Source organism: Heloderma suspectum, chromosome 14, assembly GCF_057233095.1.
Source record: "Heloderma suspectum isolate Gila_16-S chromosome 14, 16-S_ref, whole genome shotgun sequence".
NCBI classification, from domain to species: Eukaryota; Metazoa; Chordata; class Lepidosauria; order Squamata; family Helodermatidae; genus Heloderma; species Heloderma suspectum.
In genome coordinates, this window is record NC_139471.1 from 4,785,641 (window position 1) to 4,808,024 (window position 22,384).

Sequence of the window (22,384 nt, forward strand, 5' to 3'; positions counted from 1 at the left end):
CAGCCAGGAATGGGGAAGAGAAACACACCAACTCATGCTGACACTACCTGTTGCGCGCCGCTCTCCTGGAGGCTCTGCACAAACTCCTCTCTCTCGCTCAGGCGCGCCTGGCCCTCGGCCACTTTGCCGCTCAGTTTGTTGATCTAGGATGCAACACACACCATCCCTGATTCTTGAGCTGAAATGCACAACCAGGAGAACAGCCTGGTGCAACTTTCGCCAGCTGTACCCTTTTGGGCAACACAGCTGGTGAAAGCAGGGGGAGGATCTCACATGTGAATGGGGTGTGTGTGTGTGTGTGTGTGTGTGTGTGTGTGTGCGCGCCTGCCCCCCCCCCCCCCATGTGAACTAGGCCTTTTCACTCTGAAATTCTAGTATTATGTATTCAACAGATGGTTATAGCACTCGGACATGTGATTCGCCCCTCTGCATTCTGAAGTGGTACATCCCAGCGAAGGCTGCACAATGAGACTGTCTTGAGCATGGGATTCAGTTCTCGGAGAAGGGCAGAATTTACTTGTCTCCCACACACACCCCTCTACTAAAATATGGGCCTACATGAGAAACGTATGTATATATTTGCGAGTATTTATAAACGGCTTACATCTACAGATTTCAAAGCGATGTCCACGAATCATAAAAATATAAAAGGCAATATACAGAATATATGGTATCGACATATCTGTAAGATTGCTAAACTACACAGGGACAGCTTGTGTAAAAAGATGTCTTCAATGAGCGCCTACATTTTTTAAAAAATGTTGGTGCATGCCTGAACAAACAGAAATCTAATCAAATAGAAATATATTTTAACATTTCTGAATAGAGAGTTGCCTGGAAGGAAGCCTCCTGCCCTAAAAGCCCTCTCCTCTTAACTCCAAATATGTAGGACTGGTTGCGGTTCCTCAGTCATCAAGGAGAGACACTTTGCACATGCTCAGGAAACCCCACCACTACACCACACATCCCAGGGCAGAGCAGTGGCACTGAAAACCAAAAGATGAGCCCCTCCCAATTAAGGCCCTGCCTTTACCAAGCTGAGGGGGATCCCCCCAAGAAATACAAGTGCTGTTGCTCACTGAACTGCGACCCATTACCTCCCCAGTTGCCCAAGAGCAATTCTGCTTGGGGTACCTGTGTTTCCAGGAGGCTCACACTTTCCGTGTGACTCGCCCGTGCTGCTGAGAGTTGCTGCCTGGCTTCCTCCAGTCCCTGCTCCAGAGCACATTTCTAGAAAGTTTAGAAATGAAAATTGCTATTATCGTTATTTTATTATTATTTTATTATTAATATGCCGGTCTTCCACCACTCAGTGGCCTCAAAGCAGCTTGCAGTCAATAAAATACAAAGATAACACACACACAAAATACAAATCGATAAAGGAAATTATTACACACCTATAATAAAACAGCAATCGTACAAATTAAAGCAGGGACTGACACAGGAACACTGGAAGCTGCCTTAGACTGATTCAGTCCCTGGGCCCATCCAGCCCAGTACTGGTGACACTGACTGGCAAGGCTCCCCAGGATTCCAGGCCGGAGGGCTTTCCTGCTCTACCAGGGATCGAACCTGGGACTTTCTACACCCAAAGCAGGGGCTCTACCGCTGAGCTACTGGGGTGGTGCGGGAGGGAAAGAAGAGATGTCCTCAGCACACTCCTCTGTCGTCGCCCTTCCCGGAAGCGACCTGCGACCCACATTTACCTCCCTGAGCAGCTCCCGGATGTGCTCGTCGCCCGAAAGGTTCCCCTCGAACCGCTTCTCCAGGGTGGCCACTTTCTCTTGCAAGTGGCCCACAAGATGGCTTTTCTCCTCCACTTCGACAACCATCTGTTGGAACACAGGCTCCGTTTGCTCTCCGGCCTTCAGGCAACACATACGTTCTCTGGCAAGGAGACAGGATCCGCCCTCTCCCGTGCCTGAGGAGCTCCTCTCCCTTTGGCAAAGCTCAAGAGCTTCCCCCAAAGCGGTCCTTTCCTCTTGGATCGCCCTCCGATGTCGGCACAGGCCATTTAAGGTGTTTTACTTCCTGGAGGGAGGCCACCGACACCAAATCCAGGCGGTACCTTTTGCTTGTGTTGCTCGTACTCCAGCTTCAGAGAGTCGTGTTCGCCCTGCAAGGACTCCAGCCTCTTTTCGCAACCAGAGGCGGCAAGCTGAGCCTAGAAGAGTGGAGAAAAGGGCCCCTAAGCCTGACCTCTGGAAAAGCAGCTGCCCCCTGCCCCCCCGGGGCTTGCTTCTCCACTCGGGTCTGAAAAGGTTACAGGCTCTGGGGGGCGGCTCCCACAAGAGGTTAACCGAACGAAGGGCGCAATCCTATGCATGTTTAAGACAGAAGAAAGTCCTACAACTCCCAGCTGGCTGGGGAATGCTGGGAGTTGCAGGACTTTCTTCTGTCTTAAACGTGCATAGGACTGCGCCCTAACACTTCCAAACACACCCAATTACGAACTGCTGATGCTTCACCAGCTCTTGTGGAACGGCAAATTCCACCCGCACAAGGTAACGAACTTGCTATTGTTGAAAAGCTGGTCCACACATCAGCTGGGTTTGCCACAAGGTCTACACTTAACAGGGGACTGCAGCCAACCCTGAGAGCTCCCACCTTTGGAAGTTTGGCAGCTGGAAGCCACCAGGGAGCGGAGCTTCCTGGCGGTTGCGTTTCGCTGGCACAGCCCCCTCCGAAGGTGGGCAACTCGTAGCCCGCCAGATGTCGCAGGAGTGCAACGCCCATCAGCTTTACCTAGTATAGCCAATGGTGAAGGATGATGGGAGTTGCAGTCCAACAACATCTGGAGAGCTGCAAGTTGCCCACCCCGATCTAAAAATATGCAGCATGAAACACAGAAGAAAGGGTCCTTCCCCAGGTGCCTCTGCCAAATGCGGTGAGGAGGGTGGCTACTGAGGAGAGAGCCTTTTCGGTGGTAGCACCCCAGTTGCAGAATGCCCTCCCCAGAGGGCTCATCCTGCACCTACACTGTGGTCTTTAAAGCACCAGGTGAAGACCTTTCTATTCTCCTGGGCTTTTAGTCTTTCAGTTTCAAAAACTTGCACCACTGCGTTTTAGATCTTTGCACGGCTGCTGACTTTTATCCTGGTTTTTACTCTGGTCTCATAAAAACTTTAGGTTTGAAACATATTACATTTGACTACATTACTGTATGTTTTTTGTTCTGTGAACCACCCAGAGAGCTTCAGCTATTGGGAGGTATAGAAATGTGGCCTTTTTTTTTTTTAATAACATAATACGGGGGAGAATATGCTTCTTTTCCAGTTACATACACTCTACCATGGCACGTGTAACTTCGGCCTATTCACCCCTTAGGTTTTAGGTGTACACCTAAAAATGTACTGCATTGGGTGAAGCAGTCCTAGCGGTATGATTTATCCTGGGATGGGACGTGTAGTTGGTGTAAATTCAATGGTTGGCGTAAATTCAAAGGCTGCTCTAACGGAACAAATGAAAGCAGCCTTCCGTCTCATTTCACAGGATAAGGAAGGCCTACCAGCAGCAGCCTGAATGTCCCAACTTACATTCTGCAGATCTGCCGACAGTTGCTGGATGTAGGCTTGGAGTTCGTGGGCCCGCTGCTCCAGGCTGGTAATCTTGCTTTCAGCACTCTCCTCCATCTCTACGAGGTCATTCCTGCAGGAAAGCGGGGGGGGGGGGGGGGGGTTAACCCGTAGGCCACAGATGAGCCAAGGAAAGGCCAACTTTGCCAATTTGTTACCTTGGGTACCAGCCCCCAGGTCTCGCCCTTCCTGATTCGGAGGGGAAGCACTCGGAAACAGTGCACACATTGAAACTGTTAACACCAATCACCAAATCTGTGTGTGTGTGAGTGGGGGGAATTCAAAGATTCCCACCACCTCCCATTCTGCCTTCCATTGGGGTGGGAGTTGTGCCAAATGGTTAAGAGGCTCAGAAGGGACTGGTGACTTGGCAATGGACTTTAGATAGAGCTGCCTTCCCCGAACCTGGTGCCCTCCAGATGTGTTGGACTATAACTCACAGCATCCACAAGAGGCATTCACAAATTCATAACAATATACAGCTGCAGGGTGGGGTGGAGTGTTTATCTCCTTTTTGTTGGGCCTGGCTGGAGGAGATTCAGGTGGCCCCAAATTTAGATCTGGAGGGCGTGTTCTCCCATCCAGGGTGGTCCCCAGGGTGCTGCTGACACTGGAGGCTTTGGAAAGCAGGTGCCAGGAGCACAATGCTCAGCTGCCAGGCTCGGCTCCCGGTGGCTTGGCCTCCCCAGATCCTCCCTGCCTCCCTCCAGGGCTGATGCTGCACACTTACACCCCTCACCTCCCCCCTGTGCCGGAAGGAGGTTTGGAGCCACAAAGGCAACACCACCCCGGCCCTCTCAACGGGCTCAGTCCATGCTCAAAGCCATAAGTGCACCGGTTCAAATCCCAGAGCCTGACCCCCTTTCTACGCTGACCAATTTCAGAGTGGCAATTTCACGGGGTGAAGGTCCTGCCCAGCTAAGACTGATGGGAGGAGATGGCATCATGGACCAGGGAAAGTCCTCCCTCCCAAGAGTTTAGGCCTGGGGTCTCCAATGTGGTGCCCATGTGTACCAGTGCCCACAAAAAGCACCTGCCACTCCCTGCCCTTCATGGTTTTTATTTTATTTCTAAAGATTTTAAAAAGTATTCTCTTTAAAAAAAACTGGGAGGCTGGTGTGCTACAAAACAAAGTGCTGTCCTCCAGCACCATCTTTATTTACAGTGGTTCTATGTTTTGGAGCTCAGACCCTCAACTCTGCCTTGGACTTGGGTTCCAGGGCAAATGACTTTTTCTTTTAGCCTCACCAGTTTGCCTTCTGGGAACTGGGTGTTTTGGGACTGGCTATGCCCAACATGGCAGCCATTTTAGGACTGGGCAAGTGGCATTCCATGGCAGCCATTTTGTGAGAGCACCCACGGCACTCAGACACACCCACCAACCCAAAAAGGTACACAAAGCCTGCATCAGACTGCATCCTCTCCCCCTACCCCCCCGGGCCCCCTTCCCCCACCTCTCTGCTTCCAGGGCTGTGTGCTGCTGCCGTAGCTCCTGCAGTTCCCCAGCCAGGCGCGAGGACAAAGTGCGGGAGGCTTGCAGCTCCTCTCGGGCGTGCAGCAACTCTTGCTCGGAAGACCCTAGTTCTTGCTCCATCTGGGCCAGCGACTCTTCCTTCTGCAAAAGCTGGGTGTTTAAAAGGAATAAAAATTAAAATCTAAAGACACAAACATCAAGAGACTCTAGAACAGGCATGGGCCTCCAGATGTTTTGGCCTACAACTCCCATCATCCCACATTACTGGCTATGCTGGTTAGGGCTGATAGGAGATACAGAATATCTCCGTTCTACACTGAGACTGCCTGGGAACCCCGAGGCACCCCCCTTGATCTCTGTGATGGAAGGAAGACAGGATACATATGTAGTAAAAAAAATAATAGAAAGCAGTAGACAGAACAGAGGTTAGAGGCAGAGTGAAACAGGGCGAGCAGCAGCCTTTTCGGACCTGGGGACCACAGTGGCCCAAATCACATCCTGGAGGCAAGCTCAGAGACCTGTCTGAGCTGCCCTGCCCCAAAGGAGGCGGCCTTGGGAAACCTCACCATGTGCTTGACTTTCGCCAGCTCCTGCTGCTGAAAGCCTTCCAGCTCGTCAATCTCATCCCTCTTCTGGAACAGGTTCAAGCTCTTCTCCCTCATCTCTTGCAGCTGTGCCGAAAGGATCTTCCTCTCCTGTTGAATGTGCACGCAGGAAAGGGGTTCTAGGGGGCTTCTCAACTTCGTTGCAAAAGCCAAACGATTTGAAGGGGGGTGGGAAGCTGCCGTGCATTGCCCTTGGTAGACAGAAGCCCCTGTCTGCAAAGGGCACCTATGGAGATGTTTGCAAGGGTCTCCCTAGGTCAGGGGTCCAGAACCTCTTTCAGGCCGAGGGACGAAGTGCATTTCAGAGAAGCTCCTGGGAGCCACACTCCAGTGGTGGGCAGGCCAAAGGCAAAAGGAGGGCAGGCCCCAAAGACCAGACATACCAGCTTACAGCACTTCCTGCCAGGTATGAAGCCTCTGGAGAAGCGTTTCGACCTTTTAGAATGGGGAGAAAATGGCACGAAGGCCTGGAAGGCACCAAAGGGCTGGTGGTCAGGAGAAAGGGGGTGAGGCCAGGGAAAGGGGGCATGGCCCTCTGGACAGCCCTGTAGGGCCGGACTGGGACCTTAGGGAGGCCAAATTCGGCCCCCTCGAGCCTGGGGCATAGCACCTCCACCCTAGGCAATCTAGCCTATGCTGGCTAACCCCAGAACGAAGGCCTTCCAGCTACACCTCTTCCAGGGAGAGAGGAGTCGCCCTGACCATGAGCCCTGGGGGAACATTCTGGTGAGAGCCAGCGCTCAAGGAACGCCAGGAAGAACATGACTGCCCAGACCAGCCTTCCCCGACCGGGCACCCTCTGGATGTGTTGGACTACAACTCCCATCAACCTCTGGCAGGGGTTGATGGGAGTTGTAGTCCAACACATCCAGAGGCCGCCCGGTCAGGGAAGGCTGGTCCAGGCAGCAGCAATGCCCCGTGCATGACAGGAAGTCCAAGGCAAGGAGAACTGAGCCGCTCACTGCGTCTGCAGCTCAACCGGAAAACACATTCATAGCCTGAGGCCACCGGGGGGGGGGAGCCTCCCAAAGATGATACATCCTGCGATTTCTGCCCAGGCCCGTGTGCATCCCCCCCACACACAGCCCGGTCCCGCCCGCCTAAGCAAGCCACTTGCCTTTTCAAGGTGAGACAGCTTCTCTCGCCATTCCTGGGAAAGGAGAAAGGGGCAGGTCAACATCCTGAACGCCTGGGACGAGCCAGCGATGCGCCAGGGGAACAGCAGAGCCCACGAGGCGAAAGGGGGGAGCGGAGGAGCCCGCCCATCTGCCCTGCCCGTTCTGAGGAGCAGCAAGCACGGCAGGTGCTGTTGTTGCATCACACAGAGGCCTTGTTCCTTAAAGGGACAGTCTCCGAGGGAAGGAGCATCTCCAGGGAAGAGAACGCGGGTGTTCGTATGTGATCACTCCTGACAGTTCAAGGCCCAAAACTGGGCAGGTGACATTGCTGGGGCCCTACTGAGGAAATCCTCTCCTACCAGCCCTGCTGAAAGGCGATGCCCTTGTTCCTTCTTCCCTCCCGCTCCCTTTTTCCCTGGCCTGTCGTGTGTTTTTACACTGTAAGGTTTCAGGGCAGGGACTGTCCTGTTTTACTGACTGCATGTAAGCTGCACCAGGAGTCTTTGTGGCTTTGGTGCAAGATAAAAATATTATTAATAGATAAACAATAATAGTAACAAACACAGAAGTCTCCCCAGAACAAGTGAGGTTTCTCAAACCACGGTTGCATTGGGTTGCAGTAGCAAACTATGGTTTGCTGTTCCAAATACGAGCAGGCTCCTTGGGCTCCTATACCCCCTCCTCTCCTTCCCCATGCTTGAGCAGAGGACATGAGTCACTTCAGAGTGAAGTTTGCAGCAAACCACACTGTGCCGTTTCATTGGAAGCCGGAAAGCTATGGGTTTCCCGCAAACCAGGATTAAGCCATGGTTTGCAATACCAGCTTGCACAAGCTACTGGCTTTGGCACGATGACTGGATCCTTCCGATACTCCCTCCTGCATGGGGAAGGCCAGCAGGGAACGCGTGAGCCCAAGGCACATGCCTGCTTCTAAACAGGTTAGCTGTTACCTCGAACGCAGCCTGTGTCATAACAAGCCAACTCAAGCTTGTAGTCACCCCAAACGTATCCAAAGCAACACAGAGATAAGTCAGTGGGCAAGCCTCACTCCTCTTTGGCAACGGGCTGGAGCAGAGCTGTCGACCCCCTTCTAGCACAATGGCCAGATTCCACTTCAGAGAAGCTCTCAGGGGCTGCATTCCAGTGGTGGGTGGGGCCAAAGGCAAAAGGGGTGGGGCCAAAACTACCAGCGTTATTTCACAGAATCATAGACTAGTAGGGTTGGAAGGGGCCTACAAGGCCATCAAGTCCAACCCCCTGCTCAGTGCAGGTATCCAAGTCAGAGCATCCCTGACAGGTGGCTGTCCAGCCTCGTCTTGAACGCCTCCAGTGTGGGAGAGCCCACCAGCTCCCTAGGGAATTGGTTCCATTCTCATATTGCTCTAACAGTCAGGACGTTTTTCCTGATGTTCAGCTGGAATCTGGCTTCCTGTCACTTGAGCCCATTATTCTGTGTGCTGCATTCTGGGCTGATCGAGAAGAGATCCTGGCCTTCCTGTGACAACCTTTCAAGTACTTTAAGAGTGCTATCCTATCTCCCCTCAGTCTCCTCTTCTCAAGACTAAACAGGCCCAGTTCTTTCAGTCTCTCTTCATAGGGCTTTGTTTCCAGTCCCCTGATCATCTTTGTTGGTCTCCTCTGAACCCTCCCTGGCTTGTCAGCATCCAGCTTGTCTGCATATAACATGGTCACTTTCCCCCAGAGTTCCTGTAACTGCTACTTTATCCACTAAGTCATCTCTGTTGGTTACGATATTTCTGCTTGAAACCACTTCCTGCCAGTAACTCAGCCTTAGAGGAAGGATTTCAACCTTTTAGAATGCGGGAGGGGACTGCACAAAAGCTGGGAAACCCTCAAATATCTGGTGGTTGTAGGAAAGGGGGTAGGGGGTGGGGCCCAGGGATGGGGGTGTAGCCTTCTGGGGGAAGCCTGGATCGGGATCCCTAGAGGGCTAGATTTGGCCCCCAGGACTGAAGGTCTACCCGTTTTAAATCATTAAAATAAAGGGATAGTGTAGGAGCTACACATATGTGCCTATAGACGGTTGTGGTTGGGTGCATTTCTAAATATCGCCACTGTTGTTGAAAAAATTGCCACTGTTATTGAAAAAATATCACCACTGTTACTGAAAAAAAATTAGAACCTTGTACAGCCGACCCCAGCCCAGTGTCCTTCAGATGTGGTGGACTGCAAGTCCCATACGTCTGAAAGACCCCAGGCTGGGGTCAGCTAACCATGTGGCATGAAGGTAGGGGGCCTGCCCAGGAAACTGCTTCCACACCCCTGGAGCTGTGACTCCTGGTGCTGTGGATTTCCCAGGGAAGTCTACCTGGTCCTTCTTTTCCAGCGCCAACGCCATCCCTTCCGCCATCTTGGCTGTGCTGGCCTGATGAGCTTCGTTCTGCTCTTGGAGCTTCTTCACGAAGGCTGCGGACGACAACACAATGCGATGAGTTGCAGCAAGGCCAGTGTGGCACCAGATGTCAGGGTGGAAACTGAGCCGATAGAGCCCCAGAGCAGTTCTGATTCTGAGGAGGATCAGCAATCCGTGGGAGAGGAGCCCGCTCATCCCTCACAGGTACAGCAGCTGGCAGAGATTCCTCCTGCCGGCATTCCTGAGATAGTGACTCTGGCAGTGAGAAAGTGCGGGAGGGGGGCTTGCTGGACGCTCGACGCAGACGCAAAGAACGACGAGCGATGGAGGGCATGGAAAGGAGGCGTAGCGCCCGTTTGGCGCGCAAGCAACGGCCGCCTCCCGTGGACCCAAGCGAAAGAGGGAGGATCTCTCCCTAGCCCATAAGTTCAGGGTCTTCAAGTGATTCTCCTTCAAACGGGGATCAACTGCCTACTCGGCACAAAGGCCACTCTGCTGTTCCTTGCTTAGTCGCTGGTGATTAGCATCTGAAAGAGTCATTAAGTTGTAAAAGGATTAAAGCCTTGAAAAGAATCCTTTCATCTGTGTCTGGAGTTGGCTATTGGAGTCTACTAAAAGAGGCCACTCGGGCGCCTCCTGACACCATGTGCCCAAGGGTCATCCCCGTGCCATGGTAGGAATGTAAGGAACAGCCTGATTTGTCCATCTAGCCTATGTGTATGTGTATATATTAGCAGTTTTCCCCAAACTAGGGCTGTCCAGATGTGCTGGACTATAACTCCCAGAGTCCCCCTGGCTGGGGGATTCTTGGAATCATAGTCCAACACAGCTAGAGGGCGCCAGGTTGGAGGAAACTGGTCTGTCCTTTGACAGGCGACGGCTCTGCAACATCAAAGAACCTTTTGCCTATGACATCATCTGTTCCCTTAGATCTTTCAAACTGGAAATTTCAGGGGGATGAAGCTGGCAGTGCTGGCTCTGGGTTTCTGGGAGCCCTTGGGCAAGGCACCCTCCATGGGCCCCCTCCCTCACTGAGCCTGCCTTCTCACTGTCCATGTAACCAGCTGCTCTTGCTCCTCCTCCTCTGCCTCATCCTCGCTCCCACTTGCTTGCTTGGCAGGTGGAGAGCCAGGGGGCAAGGAGGCAGGGGCATCTGCTGTGCCTCCTTCTAAACACCACTGTTGTCTGGGCCAGAGAAAGAGGAAGGTGAACAAGCAGGTTGCAAAGGTGAAGAGGAGGAGCAAGTCCAGGGGGCTCTTGCTGGTAGGCCCCTGCTGGGTGGCGGCCGTGGGCAGGTACCTGACCATGACTACTCTGGATGCCGGTCCTGGAACCTGGGGCATTCTACACCAAGGCGTGTGTTGTACCACTGAGCTCCAGCTCTCCCCCACCGGTGGAATGAGAGATGAAAGGGAACACTTTGATAGGGCCACATTGCGATTTGTTTCCCCTCCCCTTTGCAAAGTTTTGAACTTTACATAGTCTGCCATCAGGAGTAAGAAACTGCTGAGAACTTTGTATGGGGCCCTCGAGTTGTGTTATTTACATACTTCTCAGCAGACATAGTATCTTACAGTTCTCTGCCTCATTTATCTTTCTTTCCCTGCCAGTCTTACAGCAAGTCTGCAAAGTAAAGTATGTTGGCTCTTCCTCCCTCAAGTGCTGTAGAGAGGGGAAGTGGGGACATTCTACCAGCCTGGTTGAAAGACCACTTCATTTTTTTCCCCATCTTCCCTCCCCATCCCTTTTTCCTTGTGTGCCATGTCTTTTGAGATTGTAAGCCAGTGGGCAGGGGCTGTCTTATTTTCCTGATTGTATGTAAGCTGCTCCAGGAGCTTTTTTGGCTGAGAAGTGGGATAAAAATAGTTAATTAAATAAGCTACACTGAATGATGTTAAGTTTTGCAGCAGTGAAGTTTTCAGTCTCTCTCCCCAAACTTAGCATCTCAAACTGCTTCCACACAACAAAGAGAGCAACTGAGGGGGCTGCCCAGGTTGGGCGTTATGAGAACCACACTCAGGCTTGCATGCAGCCTCCTCTCACTCACTCCTCTCCTCATGTGCCATGACTAGTTAGCAGCAAACCAGTTTTGAACACCCAAACTGTAGTCTGTGGTTACCTACAAACAGGGATTGATCTTGGCTTGCAGGCAAGCATAGACATAGTTCCTTGCTTTGGACAAAACCGTAAATCATGGCTTGCTGCTACTCAGGGTCAACAGCCCCATGTGGAAAGGGAGGAGGGAGAGCAGGAAGAGGCAACACGCAAGCCCAAAGCTCCTTAGGGCTTGTCCTCATGTCAAATCACAGCTTGGCATTCCACCTCAACAGCCCCACCATGTTTCTTTGTAGAACATTCCATTTCGCCATCTATTTTTTAATGGAAAAAGTTGTGATTCCTATAAGCAAAGCAGAATATTCTGTCTTTAACACCAGAAAAATAAGACTGAAATGTGCAACTTGCATATATACACAAACATACATACACACACACGTGGGTGTGTATATATAATATAATATAATATAATATAATATAATATAATATAAATCAGCATAACAAACAGAGTCTGGATCCTAGGATACTGTCGAATTATAAATTACATGTATATAAGTTATATATAAATGACTAAACACAGAAAGGTTTAAGACTTTAGTTAAACAGCAGAAAGCGGAAGCCATAATGTTCAATTAACAAGCCTTAACCCCATAAGTCAAAATACTTATGGGGTGGGGGGAGAGAGAGAGGCTGCTTTTAAGATCCCTACATAACAGAGAGAGAGAAAGATTTAGCAATACCAACTCCCTCCTATCTCCCACTCGGCTCCAGCCTACATATAGCAGATTCTTTGTTTGCTACAAATCAGGCAGAAACAGTGCTGTTATTTGACATTTTTCACTCCTGAAGTCAAAATGAGCCAACCCCCTTCAGCCCCCAGACTGAAGCACATCTTTTTTAAACAGGAAATGTGCAGGGAGACTGGGGGAACATTACACTGACCAGAAAGTGTCACCCAAGCCAACGACGCTTCACAGTGTTTCCAGGCCATTGGGGGTGTCTAAGCTCAAACTGAGGAAGTCACAGCCTACTGAGTTCCCTAGAACTGTGGGCGCTCTGGCTTCAGGCACAGAAGCAAGTAGGGGAATGCAACATCGGCCCTTTCAATTGGCGGGCAGAAGGAAGCTTCCCAATTGGCCAGACCTGGTATAAATACTGGACACCTGTCCCTTCTGCCACTGCCTGATTAGAATTGCTGTGCCTTCCTCAGTTGCATGTCAGGCTCCAGGCTCCAGGGACCTGCGTCAGAAAACACATGCTCCTGCTTAAGCTTCAGATACCCACAGCCCTAGCCTGGCCCCAGGCAAAAATACAGCATGGTTTTCTCTGCCCTCTCATTTTTGTTCATGTAATTTTTCTTGCCTGGCTACATATGGCAGTCAGAAAGACAGTTTTACTCATTGCCCTTTCAAAGGCTTCTAACCCCTTAAAAAAGGGAAAGAAAAGATGGGTACGTACAATCCTGATGTGTCTCTAATGCATTTTCAAGCTTCTCCTTAATCTTCTGCAAGTTTCGGACCTGTTCAGCATAATCTTGGGGGAAGGAGGCAGCAGCACCACAACCGGATAAGGACAGACAGTAGGAAAAGCAGGGGGATGAGGGGTAAAAAAAAAAAAAAATGGTGAGTGGAGAACAATGACTGCCTTTGTTTGAAAACCTTTTCTGTTAAGGAAGGCAAGGCAGACGGCCTCACCTTGACACCAGGAAAAACAAAATACGACTACCACACACTAAATATGAAGTAAGGAGGAGGTACAGACAGAAGGAGACGCTCTCAGTTTTGCCACTAAGAGGGAAGAGGGAATCACATGTACCCCAATGCTGCAAGGACAGATATCGTTACCAAGCCGGCAATGAAGCCCCCAGGGCAGAGCACACGGCAAATGATGCCTCTAGATCAGGGGTGCAGAATCCCTTTCAGCCCAAGGGCCGAATCCCATTTCAGAGAAGCTCTTGGGGGCTGCCTTCCAGTGGTGGGCGGGGCCAATGGCAAAAGGGGCGTAGCCAAAGTACCTGCCTATTTTAGCTTAAAGCTCTTACTGCCAGTAACTAGGTCTTAGGAGAGGCATTTCAAGGAGGAAAAACTGTAGGGAAATCAGGAAACTGCCCAAGGATTGGTGATGGGGGGGAAGGGGGGAGGGCCAGGGAAGGGGGCATGGCCTACTGGGGATTTCGGGAGCGCTGGATTTGAGGTTCTGAACCCCTGCTTTAGATTCCCCTGTACTATCAACCCTCTGCAACCCTGGATAGCGTAAGTTTGGCTAAGTATGCCAGAGAAGAGGGTCCTAGCATGAACCAGACGTTTTAGTGCTTTTAACCTTGATCCCCTCTGCAACCACAGATACCTGTTTCTATTGCAAGAAGCCAGACATCCCCCATTAGAGGTGTGCTTTTTTTACCCTTCCTGTAGTCTACCATTACAATTACAATTTTGCAGGCCTGGGTAAGGCGTTTTGGATGTACCTGTATGTGCTAATGGGGCCCTCATGTGCCCAAAGCATCACAGGACAGAGGACAAGTCTAGCTGGGCTTTTGCACCTCTAAAATACCAACCCTCTGTTCAAAGAACAGAAGTTGTTTCCTCTTCACGTGGGACGGGGGCGGTGGCCATGTCTTCAATGATGAGGAGGTTTAAAATATTGATAATCTATCCATGAGCAGAGAGCAGAATGGCCACAGCAGTCTTGCTGCAGTAAATTACTGAAGTGGCATTAAAAACAGAACGTTTTTCTTGGGGTTGGAGGGGTGGAAACAGAGGACTACATGTTTCACATCAGAGATGGTTATAGTTCCTGCATATTGTTCCATCCAGGAGGGAGTTCCTGTGTCCTGAAAACAGCACCACTTACAACAAGAAACATACCAGACAGCTTGACTTCCAGCTTCCGGATTTGTTCGTTCCTTCGGAAAAGCTGAGATGACAGATCTTCTCTGGAGCTGCTTCCGTCGGAGGGCTTAGCGGGTTAAGAGACACATAGGGAACACTCACTATGACAGTTGGAAAGGACTAGACCAACATACTTGTACATTTCAGTCACAAAGATGATGGGAAGACCCCTCCCACCCCCTCAAATGACCTTGAAAAGGCTCTAAAGAACAAAAGAACCCACCTCCTTAACAGCTAACCCAGCAGTAGGAGACAGGTTTTGGAAAGCGGGGGAGGAACAGGACTTCCCATGTTACAATTGTTAAGTCATGGGGAAGACTCCTTCAGTTTGTCCCAGTGGCAAAAATCACAACATGGCTATGATACACCCATGAGAAAGGTACAGGAGCATCCCAGATGGTCTCTGGAGATTAAACATGCGCCTCTGTTGAATGCACTTCTTCCTCTAAACTCAGCACTGATATCGCTCGATCCTCGTGTGAGACTTTCATAACACGCAAGCAAGTCCTGTAGTTTTTACACTAAGCAGGGCAGAAACTCTAACACAGTTTTCCCCTGCCCGGTGCCCTCCAGTTGTGTTGGACCACAACTGCCATTGCAGCCATGCTGCCTGGGTGTGATGGGAATTGAGTCCAACACATCTGGAGGGCACCGGGTGGGGGAAAGGCTGTTCTAACAGTCACTGCTAGACACTACAGCAATTGGAGCAGGCTGATCACTGCGTGCGGCATATCGCCCACTTTCTGGGAGAGCATACCTACTCTAGGAACAAAGAGAAAGGAAGGTCAAGGACTACACACAGCCTTCCCCAAGCAGGTATCCTCAAGATGTTTTGAACAGCATTCCTAACCACGGGCTGTGCTGGCTGGGGCTGATGGGAGCAGAAGTCCAAAACATCTGGAGGGCACAAGGATAAGGAAGACCAGTCTACTGCTCAGTCCAGGGCTGGCCAACTTTGGTGTCTTTGAGAACTATGATGTTCTCCAGTAACTGTGTGGGTGGAGGAACATCGGAAGTTGCCTTCTCCCGAGTCAGACCCTGGTCCATCTAGCCCAGTATTGTCAACACTGACTGACAGCAGTGGCTCTCCTGTCTTAGCTGGAGACACCGGGGACTGAGCCTGAGACCTTCTGCATGCCAGTCTGTGCCCTGCCATGGAGCTATGGCCACTCTGTACCCAATCGCCTCCCTGGTGTTGGAATTGGCGAGCAGTAAGGGTTTCATCTGCACATCAGCTCAGAGGATATGACAAGGTAGACTGGAAGTGGGCATTCATTTGCCTTCCCAGAAAGCAGGAGAGAACACAAAACTTCAACATTGGTAGAAAATACACAAACCCGGTGCTTCTTTCCCTCACAAGAAAACCGGTGGGCAGAATTTTACCATCATACATGACAGAAATTTGGCAGGGCTAGCAGGTGCTGGGTCTATCTGTCTAACACATCCATCTCTCACCTGGACAAAAGAGGTGTGCCCTACCACATCCACTTTAAGAGGAGCAAAGCACACCAGCAACGATTAGCTATACTTTCATATTTCTTTTTGTTCTGTGGGCCTTCTCCAATGTAAGAATCAAGCAGACAAAAGCATCATGGCCTTTGGAAGTGCTACTTCAGAACCCACTTACAAAGTCGTCTCCTGAATCGGCTCCCGCGGATGTGATAGACTCCTTGCTGATCGATCTGGGCATCCTGGCCACCCCTCCTGGCCGCGGAGCGGTAGCCGCCTCTTCAGCAATCTTCTTCTTCAGCTTTGCAAACATCTTCCCAGAGCTGCAGAATCAGGCCCTCAAAGGCACAATTGCCCCCAACTCAGACAGCAATGCACAGAGCAACAGACTGGGGAAATCTTCCTCTGCACCAAACTTATTGTCCATCCAGTCAGTTTCTCTCCCTCAAGGGGCTCATAGCCCAGCGGTGCTGGGAAATTAAAAGAAAGAAGAGGAACATCTGTAAAGACCAAGTTGGACAAGACTGTTCAACGAACACACATCAGCCTAGCCACAAGAACTAGTTTAAGAATCTGTACCTGCCTTCCCCAACCTGGTGCCCTCCAGATGTTTCAGACTAAAATCTGTGGAACAGGAAAATCATTTATTTCAGAACAGGGGTGGGCAACACACGGCCCACATGCAGCCCCCACTGCCACCCATTACTGTCATTTATTTATTTTTTCAGGAAAAAAGGGGGGAAGTTGCAGTTTGCTGCCAAAACTAAGGTGGCTTAGCACAGACAATTGTAGCTTGAAAACAAACTGAATTTGTCCATTCTAAGCCTCCATAGTGGCTAAGGAGACTTCAAATGGATTGCCTCCTTTCCGGAAAACTTTCCAATTTGGAATTTCTGGAAAGCTGACACCCCTGCACCTGAGGATCAATTGCAGGATCCCATTCTGCAGATCTTGTGATTCTCCCAGGGGTGGTTCTGACCAGTGTTTTCAGAACTTGAGCTGGGGGAGCTGGAAGTTGTAGTCCAACACATCTGGAGGGCCACAGGTTGGGGCAGGCTGGTATAGTCTCAGTTTAGGCATAAGTTCATGTCCATTTGGTCATCTCATGCTCCAAACACCTAGGAATGCCACATGTTCCTTGGCTTGAAGCTAGATGATGGTCTCTGTTCAGAACATCTCCCCAGAAAAGTACCAGTGAAGGCTTGAAAGAAATTTGGCCCTTGAAGGAGGTAACGGGAGGAGAATGTTTCTTAAAAGCTGTTTAGAAGATTGCCACAGCATCATAAGGCTGGAAGTGAGACAGACATCAATCAGACTTTGTGGACCAGGTCTGGAACATCATCATACACTCGTCTTAGATCACCAGTTACCCTTTGGATGAACCTCTTAGACAAACAGCTGCACTTGCAGAAACATCATGGAGTAATCATTGAAATTCAGCCCACACAAAGGAACTGCAGAAAATGCTGAGCTGTGGTTCAGCACTTGCCTGAATATTTCATACTTGGGTGAGCAGACGTCAGGCTTGCAAGCTCTACTTTTTTTTTTTTTTTAAGAATCCCAAGTCCACCAACTGGAGCTGGGCGCAAAAAAATAGTGGTGGTGGTGAGAGCAACATACTCTTTGAATTAGACAGGGTGCCTTTTCAGAAGTGGAAGTGAACACGCAGTCCTCTCACAGAAATATCCAACCTTGGTTTCCCACCAAAGCTTTATTCCATCTCAGCAGCCTCATTCAGAAGGGGCTGACAGGTCAGAAACCTTTACCTGGTTCAGATGTAACAACAACCGAAAGTACAGGTTGTGTATGGGTTGTCATTGAATTGTGGGTAGTGATTATGTGCAAACCCTCCACTGTGGTTTAACTATGGGCTGTTAACCACGAACAACCCAGGAAAGGAACCTATGGTTTGTTGTTAGGTTGTGAAATCTGGGTTGTTTGTTTAAATCATAGTGCAGGGCTTGCACATAATGGCAACCCATGATTCAACCTGTACTCAGGGTTGTCATTACAGGCAAACCAGGTCCTTCTTTGGCTCCAATACCTTTTTGGTATTTGGAGCCAAAGAAGGACCTGGTTCAAAGCACATTAGAAACGGTTTCTGACTCCAATATTATTTTTGTACTGGAGTCAGAAACCCTTTCTAATTCTCTGCAAATCACCCAGAGTTCTACCAGTAGATCCCATGTAACTTCTGCCCACCCCTGGCACATTAGAACATTCACTACAACAAGTCACTCACTCACATGTGCACACAAACACACACACTTCATATTTCAACTATTTATCTGAATGCAATGTAAGAACATCAGAAGAGCCCTGCTGGATCAGACCAAGGATCCATCTTGTCCAGCACTCTGTTCACACAGCAGCCAACCAGCTGCCCACAGGAAACCCACAAGCAGGACGTGAGTGCAACAGCACCCTCCCGCCCATGTTCCCCAGCAACTGGTATATATAGGCATACTACCTCCGATGCAGGAGGGAATATATAGCCATCATGACTAGTACTCTACCATTGTCTACCCTTTTGAAGCCATCCAAGCCATTGCTACCCCTTATGATAGTGAATTCAAAAGCATAAAAAGTCCTTCATTTCATCTGTCCCAAATCTCCTGAAGACCTTTTTCACGTTACCCAGTTGCTTACCTCTGCACACTTTGTGATAAAAATTCAAACAGAGAAGCTTAAAACAGAAGGAAAAATTAATGCAGCCCTACAGCTGCATTACTCTACGATCTGGGCCTCCACATGGCCAACAAGGCTACTGAGATGGCAAACAGCACTACAGGGCTTCACTGAAAACATCAGAAGCTCTGGTGCACTTTGGGCTGAATTTTCCAGCACTTCTGACCTTGTTGGTTTCAAAGTATGCAGACAGTCACAGGGGTCCCTGCCAGCAACATGTGCCATGCGCAGGAGGCACAACATTAGTTGCAAGAGAAAGGAGACCCCCATCGCAAGATAAACCAATGGAAGGAGAGGTTGTGCTCAAAGCACACAAAGGGGATTGCCTTCTCCTGACTCACCCTCTCCACCTAGCTAGCACCATCACCCCAAGCAACCATGAATAATTCACTGGGTCCCCTGGCAACCTTACGGTAGCTGTCGAACACCGGACACCACCACTCTGACACACTGATCCTCAAAGAGTCTCACATCCAGGATCAGGCTGACTGTGCCATTATAATACCAGGCAGAGCGACCACAGCCCACACACCAAAAGACTCCCACTAGGAGAACCCCATGAAGCCCCCTTGGCTGGTACCAAGTGGCTGCAGTTCTGCCCTTCCCTCCCTCCCCCCCACCTCCCCTCACCCATTCTACTCTCAATCAATACTTGGAGCTCTTGGTCAACACCTATTCACTGTTTAATTTATAAACCACTCCACATCAAGAGATACTGGAGCATTGTACGATAATGTAAAACACAAAATACAAAAAGTTACAGTAAAATAAAATAATTCAATAAAACAGTAGCCTGAATTTGCTCATCACTCTAGAGGCATATGAGCCATCTCTGGTTAACAGTCTCACGGTTAAACCGCCTGACCCTGAAAATGCGCTCAACCCTCCCTTACAGCCGTATATTACTGGGGGGGAAACAGCAAGCTCACTTTTAGAGTAAACCTGTTTGACATTACTGACTCCTTCTCATTGACAGATCTCAAATAAGCTCATGAGGAATGCCCAGAGTTCCCTAGAACACAGTTCAAAAGACAGTGGAAAGACGAAGCCAGCTCTGGACCGGCTTGCACACCCACAGAAGGGTCAGATTTGGAGGCCTGGGGTGCAATTATATCCGACCCTCGCTTCGGAGGCCCAAGCGGCTTCTGTGGCACAAAACACCTTTTATTGGCTGAGGCTGGTGTACCAGCTGCAAACCCTCCTGGACAGAGAGAGATGGGCCATGGTTATCCATAGCTTCATACTGTCTGGAATACTGCAATCTGTTGTACATGGGGTTGCCATTGAAGGCCGCCCGAAAATGTTGAGAGTTGCATACCACAACTGCTAAATTGCTGGCTGGGCACACATCATCCCCCATCAGTCCTGAAATGTGGCAATGGCTCCCAGTCTACTTTTGAGTGCAACTCAGAAGTGCTGGCATTAATGTTTAAAACCCTAACATGGCTGGGGAACAGTGTACCTTAAGGACTACTTTCCCTTTTAACAACATGCCCAGACATGCGGTCGGATCCAGGATGTGCTTTCCATAAGAGGAAGGGCTCTGCTCACATAAGGTCACTCTGTCCAATTTTTAGGGAGCCCGTCCCTCACACATCACCCCATTCAGGAGGATCTCTTGATTCTTGTGTAGCATTTTCAGGGGGCTAGAGGGGCTGCCATGGGAAGAAAGGGGCCAGGGAAATCAGCACAGTTGATACAGTGTAAAACTGGATCTAACCCCAATAAAAACATCTTCAGATACCTTTCTTTGGTCCCCACACCTTCAGAGGCAAGTGGTAACCCCTTGCAGCTGTAGCAAACAGGCCCTGCAAGGCTGTCCCTAGGGAGATGTGCCCAGTGCTTTACTCCAAAGCCCTTTCGGCACTAGGTGGAAACTTCTAGAATGTGGGGTGGGGGTTTTATTTAAATAACCTGGCTTGATACATATATGCTGTTCTGTCCATTTTTTAATTCTATCTTTATTGCTTTTAAACTCCCATTAGCCACTCAGAAACACTTTAGGCTGAAGACAGGGATAAGAGTGCTTAAAATAAAACCAATAAATAAATCCAGGAAGCAGACTAGCACAAGGCCAGGAGACACAACACACTTTTGGGTCGGCTTTGGGCATCTAATAAAGCCAACCCTTGCCTGCCAAAAGTTACATCACATTAGCTAACCCCACCTAAAAAAACCACTACCACCATACTGTCCAAATTTTTCCCAACTATGTCTACAATGCTATCCCATGTATGTTGACTCAAAAGCAAGCCGCACTGTGTTCAGTGTGTGTATAGGATTGCCACCTTATTTGCGAGGACCAGTGTGGTGGAGTGGGCAGAACATCCAGTTAGGAACAAGGAGATCTTCGCTGAAACCCCAGTTTATTTATTGATTTAAGGATTTTAAACCCACCTTTCAGGGTGCACTGCCGCCAAGGCAGATTACATACTACAAAAACATGAATATACAAATTACAACTATACACACGCACACAGCAGCTACGAATGATTTTTAAGCACCGAATGCAGACTAGAGTGTGTCTTCAGGGTTTTTTAGAAGCCAGCTGCGAGGAGGCCGTACATCTCTCCCTGTGGAGGGGAGCTCCCAAGGTGTGGGGCCACCTTTGGAGTTTCTCTTGGCCATGAAGCTCACTGGATGGACTTCAGGTCAGTTGCTCTTGCTCAGCCTAACCTACCTCAAAGGGTTGTTGTGAGAGTAATACAGGGACCAAGCAAAGGGCTGGATATGCCTGATCTCATCTGATCTTGGAAGCTAAGCAGGGTCAGCCCTGGTTAGTACTTGGATGGGAGACTGCCTGGGAATCAGGCTTCCTGCATGGAGCAGGGTGTTGGACTCGATCATCTTGTAGGCCCCTTCCCACCCTATGATTCTATAAGTCTATGAGGGGCAGGGGGAGAGCTCTGTACAGTACCCAGTGCTCCTTGGAGGAAGGATGGAATAAAAACACAGAGTCATAACAGACAACAATATATACAAAAAACCTATATAATTGTGTTGGTCCAGTAAGAAAGAAGAAGTCACTGGTAGATCATACCTTTGTTACAGGCCAACTAAAATGTCACAAAACAGCAAAGTAGCCTTCCGGAACTCTACTCCAGACTGGATGTAGAGTAAAGCTGAGCAGGGAGAAGAGAAGAGGAGAAAGGAAGAAAGTGGCTGGCAGATGTTGGGACTTATAGTCCAACACACCTGGAGGACACCAGGTTGAGGGAAGACTGCCATAATAATAAATTTGTGTGTGTTTAAGGCGCCACAGCTAGACTCTTTGCTGCCTTCGGTGCAACAGACTAATTAGTCTGCGGCCTCTCTGGAAAAGATTCAGGATTTTCTGACTCTCGCTTAGTGAGTGTCCGAATCAATGAATTTCCCAAGGTAAATACGGTAAATGAGAGGAGGGAGAGAAGATGGCCAGTGGGGCACCTCCTCTTGGGGTGGTCACGTTCTTACCCCTTTTACCTGACTACATCAAGAAACTTTTTTTTAATCGCCCCCTCCCCGCCATTACCGTATTTATTGCAAGCCAGGCACCCCGCACCTCCCAATTACCGTAATTACTCTAATACCGAAACGACCCAGTCATGTAATTATTACCGTAATTACCGTCAAACCCCCCAAACACAAACTTGAGAGGAAAACCCTTTGCTAACTCCAAATTAAGGTATTACCGACACTCTTGACACACACGCCTAAGAACTCCCTATTACCGTAAAATACGAACAATTCACCCCCACACACACTAATACGCCTCAGGAGGCGGGGGGAGGAAAATGTGTCTTAATTTGTTTTACTGAAAACCACCCAGGGAACTCCATTTGATGGGTAGGCGAATAAAATAAAATAAATAAAACGCGGCGACCCAACTCACCAGCTGGTTCTGACAGGAGAGAGGCAGCGACGACGCCAGACCCGGAAACATCGTCTCCCGCTGGCGGAAGTGACGGGGAAGAAGGTAGCGAGGGCGCATGCGCGGAGGGAGGGGGAGCCACAGGAGGCGACGGCGCGTGAGGGGGCGGGGCCGGAGCGCGGCCCCGCCCCTCGCGTGACCGAAAGGGGGCGGCGCCCGACCGTTGTGTCCTCCCCGCCTCAGGAGAACCAGCCAGGACAGAGGGGCTTCGCCCGTCTGAGGGCGCGGGTGGGGCTTCGCCCTCTCCA

The 22,384-nt window shown here is 49.9% G+C and overlaps 1 protein-coding gene across 2 annotated transcripts in view; it reads right to left on the bottom strand.

Moving 5' to 3' along the window:
- GOLGA1 (golgin A1) overlaps positions 1-22,179 on the bottom strand; it is a 41,858-nt gene extending 19,679 nt beyond the window's left edge. Inside the window, exons 1-13 of one of the 2 annotated variants that reach the window (XM_084821391.1) lie at positions 22,098-22,179; positions 15,717-16,008; positions 14,066-14,156; positions 12,660-12,734; positions 9,102-9,199; positions 6,772-6,804; positions 5,616-5,744; positions 5,030-5,199; positions 3,537-3,648; positions 2,069-2,164; positions 1,707-1,832; positions 1,135-1,230; positions 48-143 (exon numbers count right to left, since the gene is read on the bottom strand). In XM_084821391.1, coding sequence (XP_084677517.1) covers positions 48-143; positions 1,135-1,230; positions 1,707-1,832; positions 2,069-2,164; positions 3,537-3,648; positions 5,030-5,199; positions 5,616-5,744; positions 6,772-6,804; positions 9,102-9,199; positions 12,660-12,734; positions 14,066-14,156; positions 15,717-15,851 — 1,257 coding nt within the window. In that variant the 5' untranslated portion in view covers positions 15,852-16,008; positions 22,098-22,179. The remainder of the gene's footprint in view (positions 1-47; positions 144-1,134; positions 1,231-1,706; positions 1,833-2,068; positions 2,165-3,536; positions 3,649-5,029; positions 5,200-5,615; positions 5,745-6,771; positions 6,805-9,101; positions 9,200-12,659; positions 12,735-14,065; positions 14,157-15,716; positions 16,009-22,097) is intronic. The other variant, XM_084821392.1, reaches the window with a different exon arrangement.
- Positions 22,180-22,384: the final 205 nt, after the last annotated feature.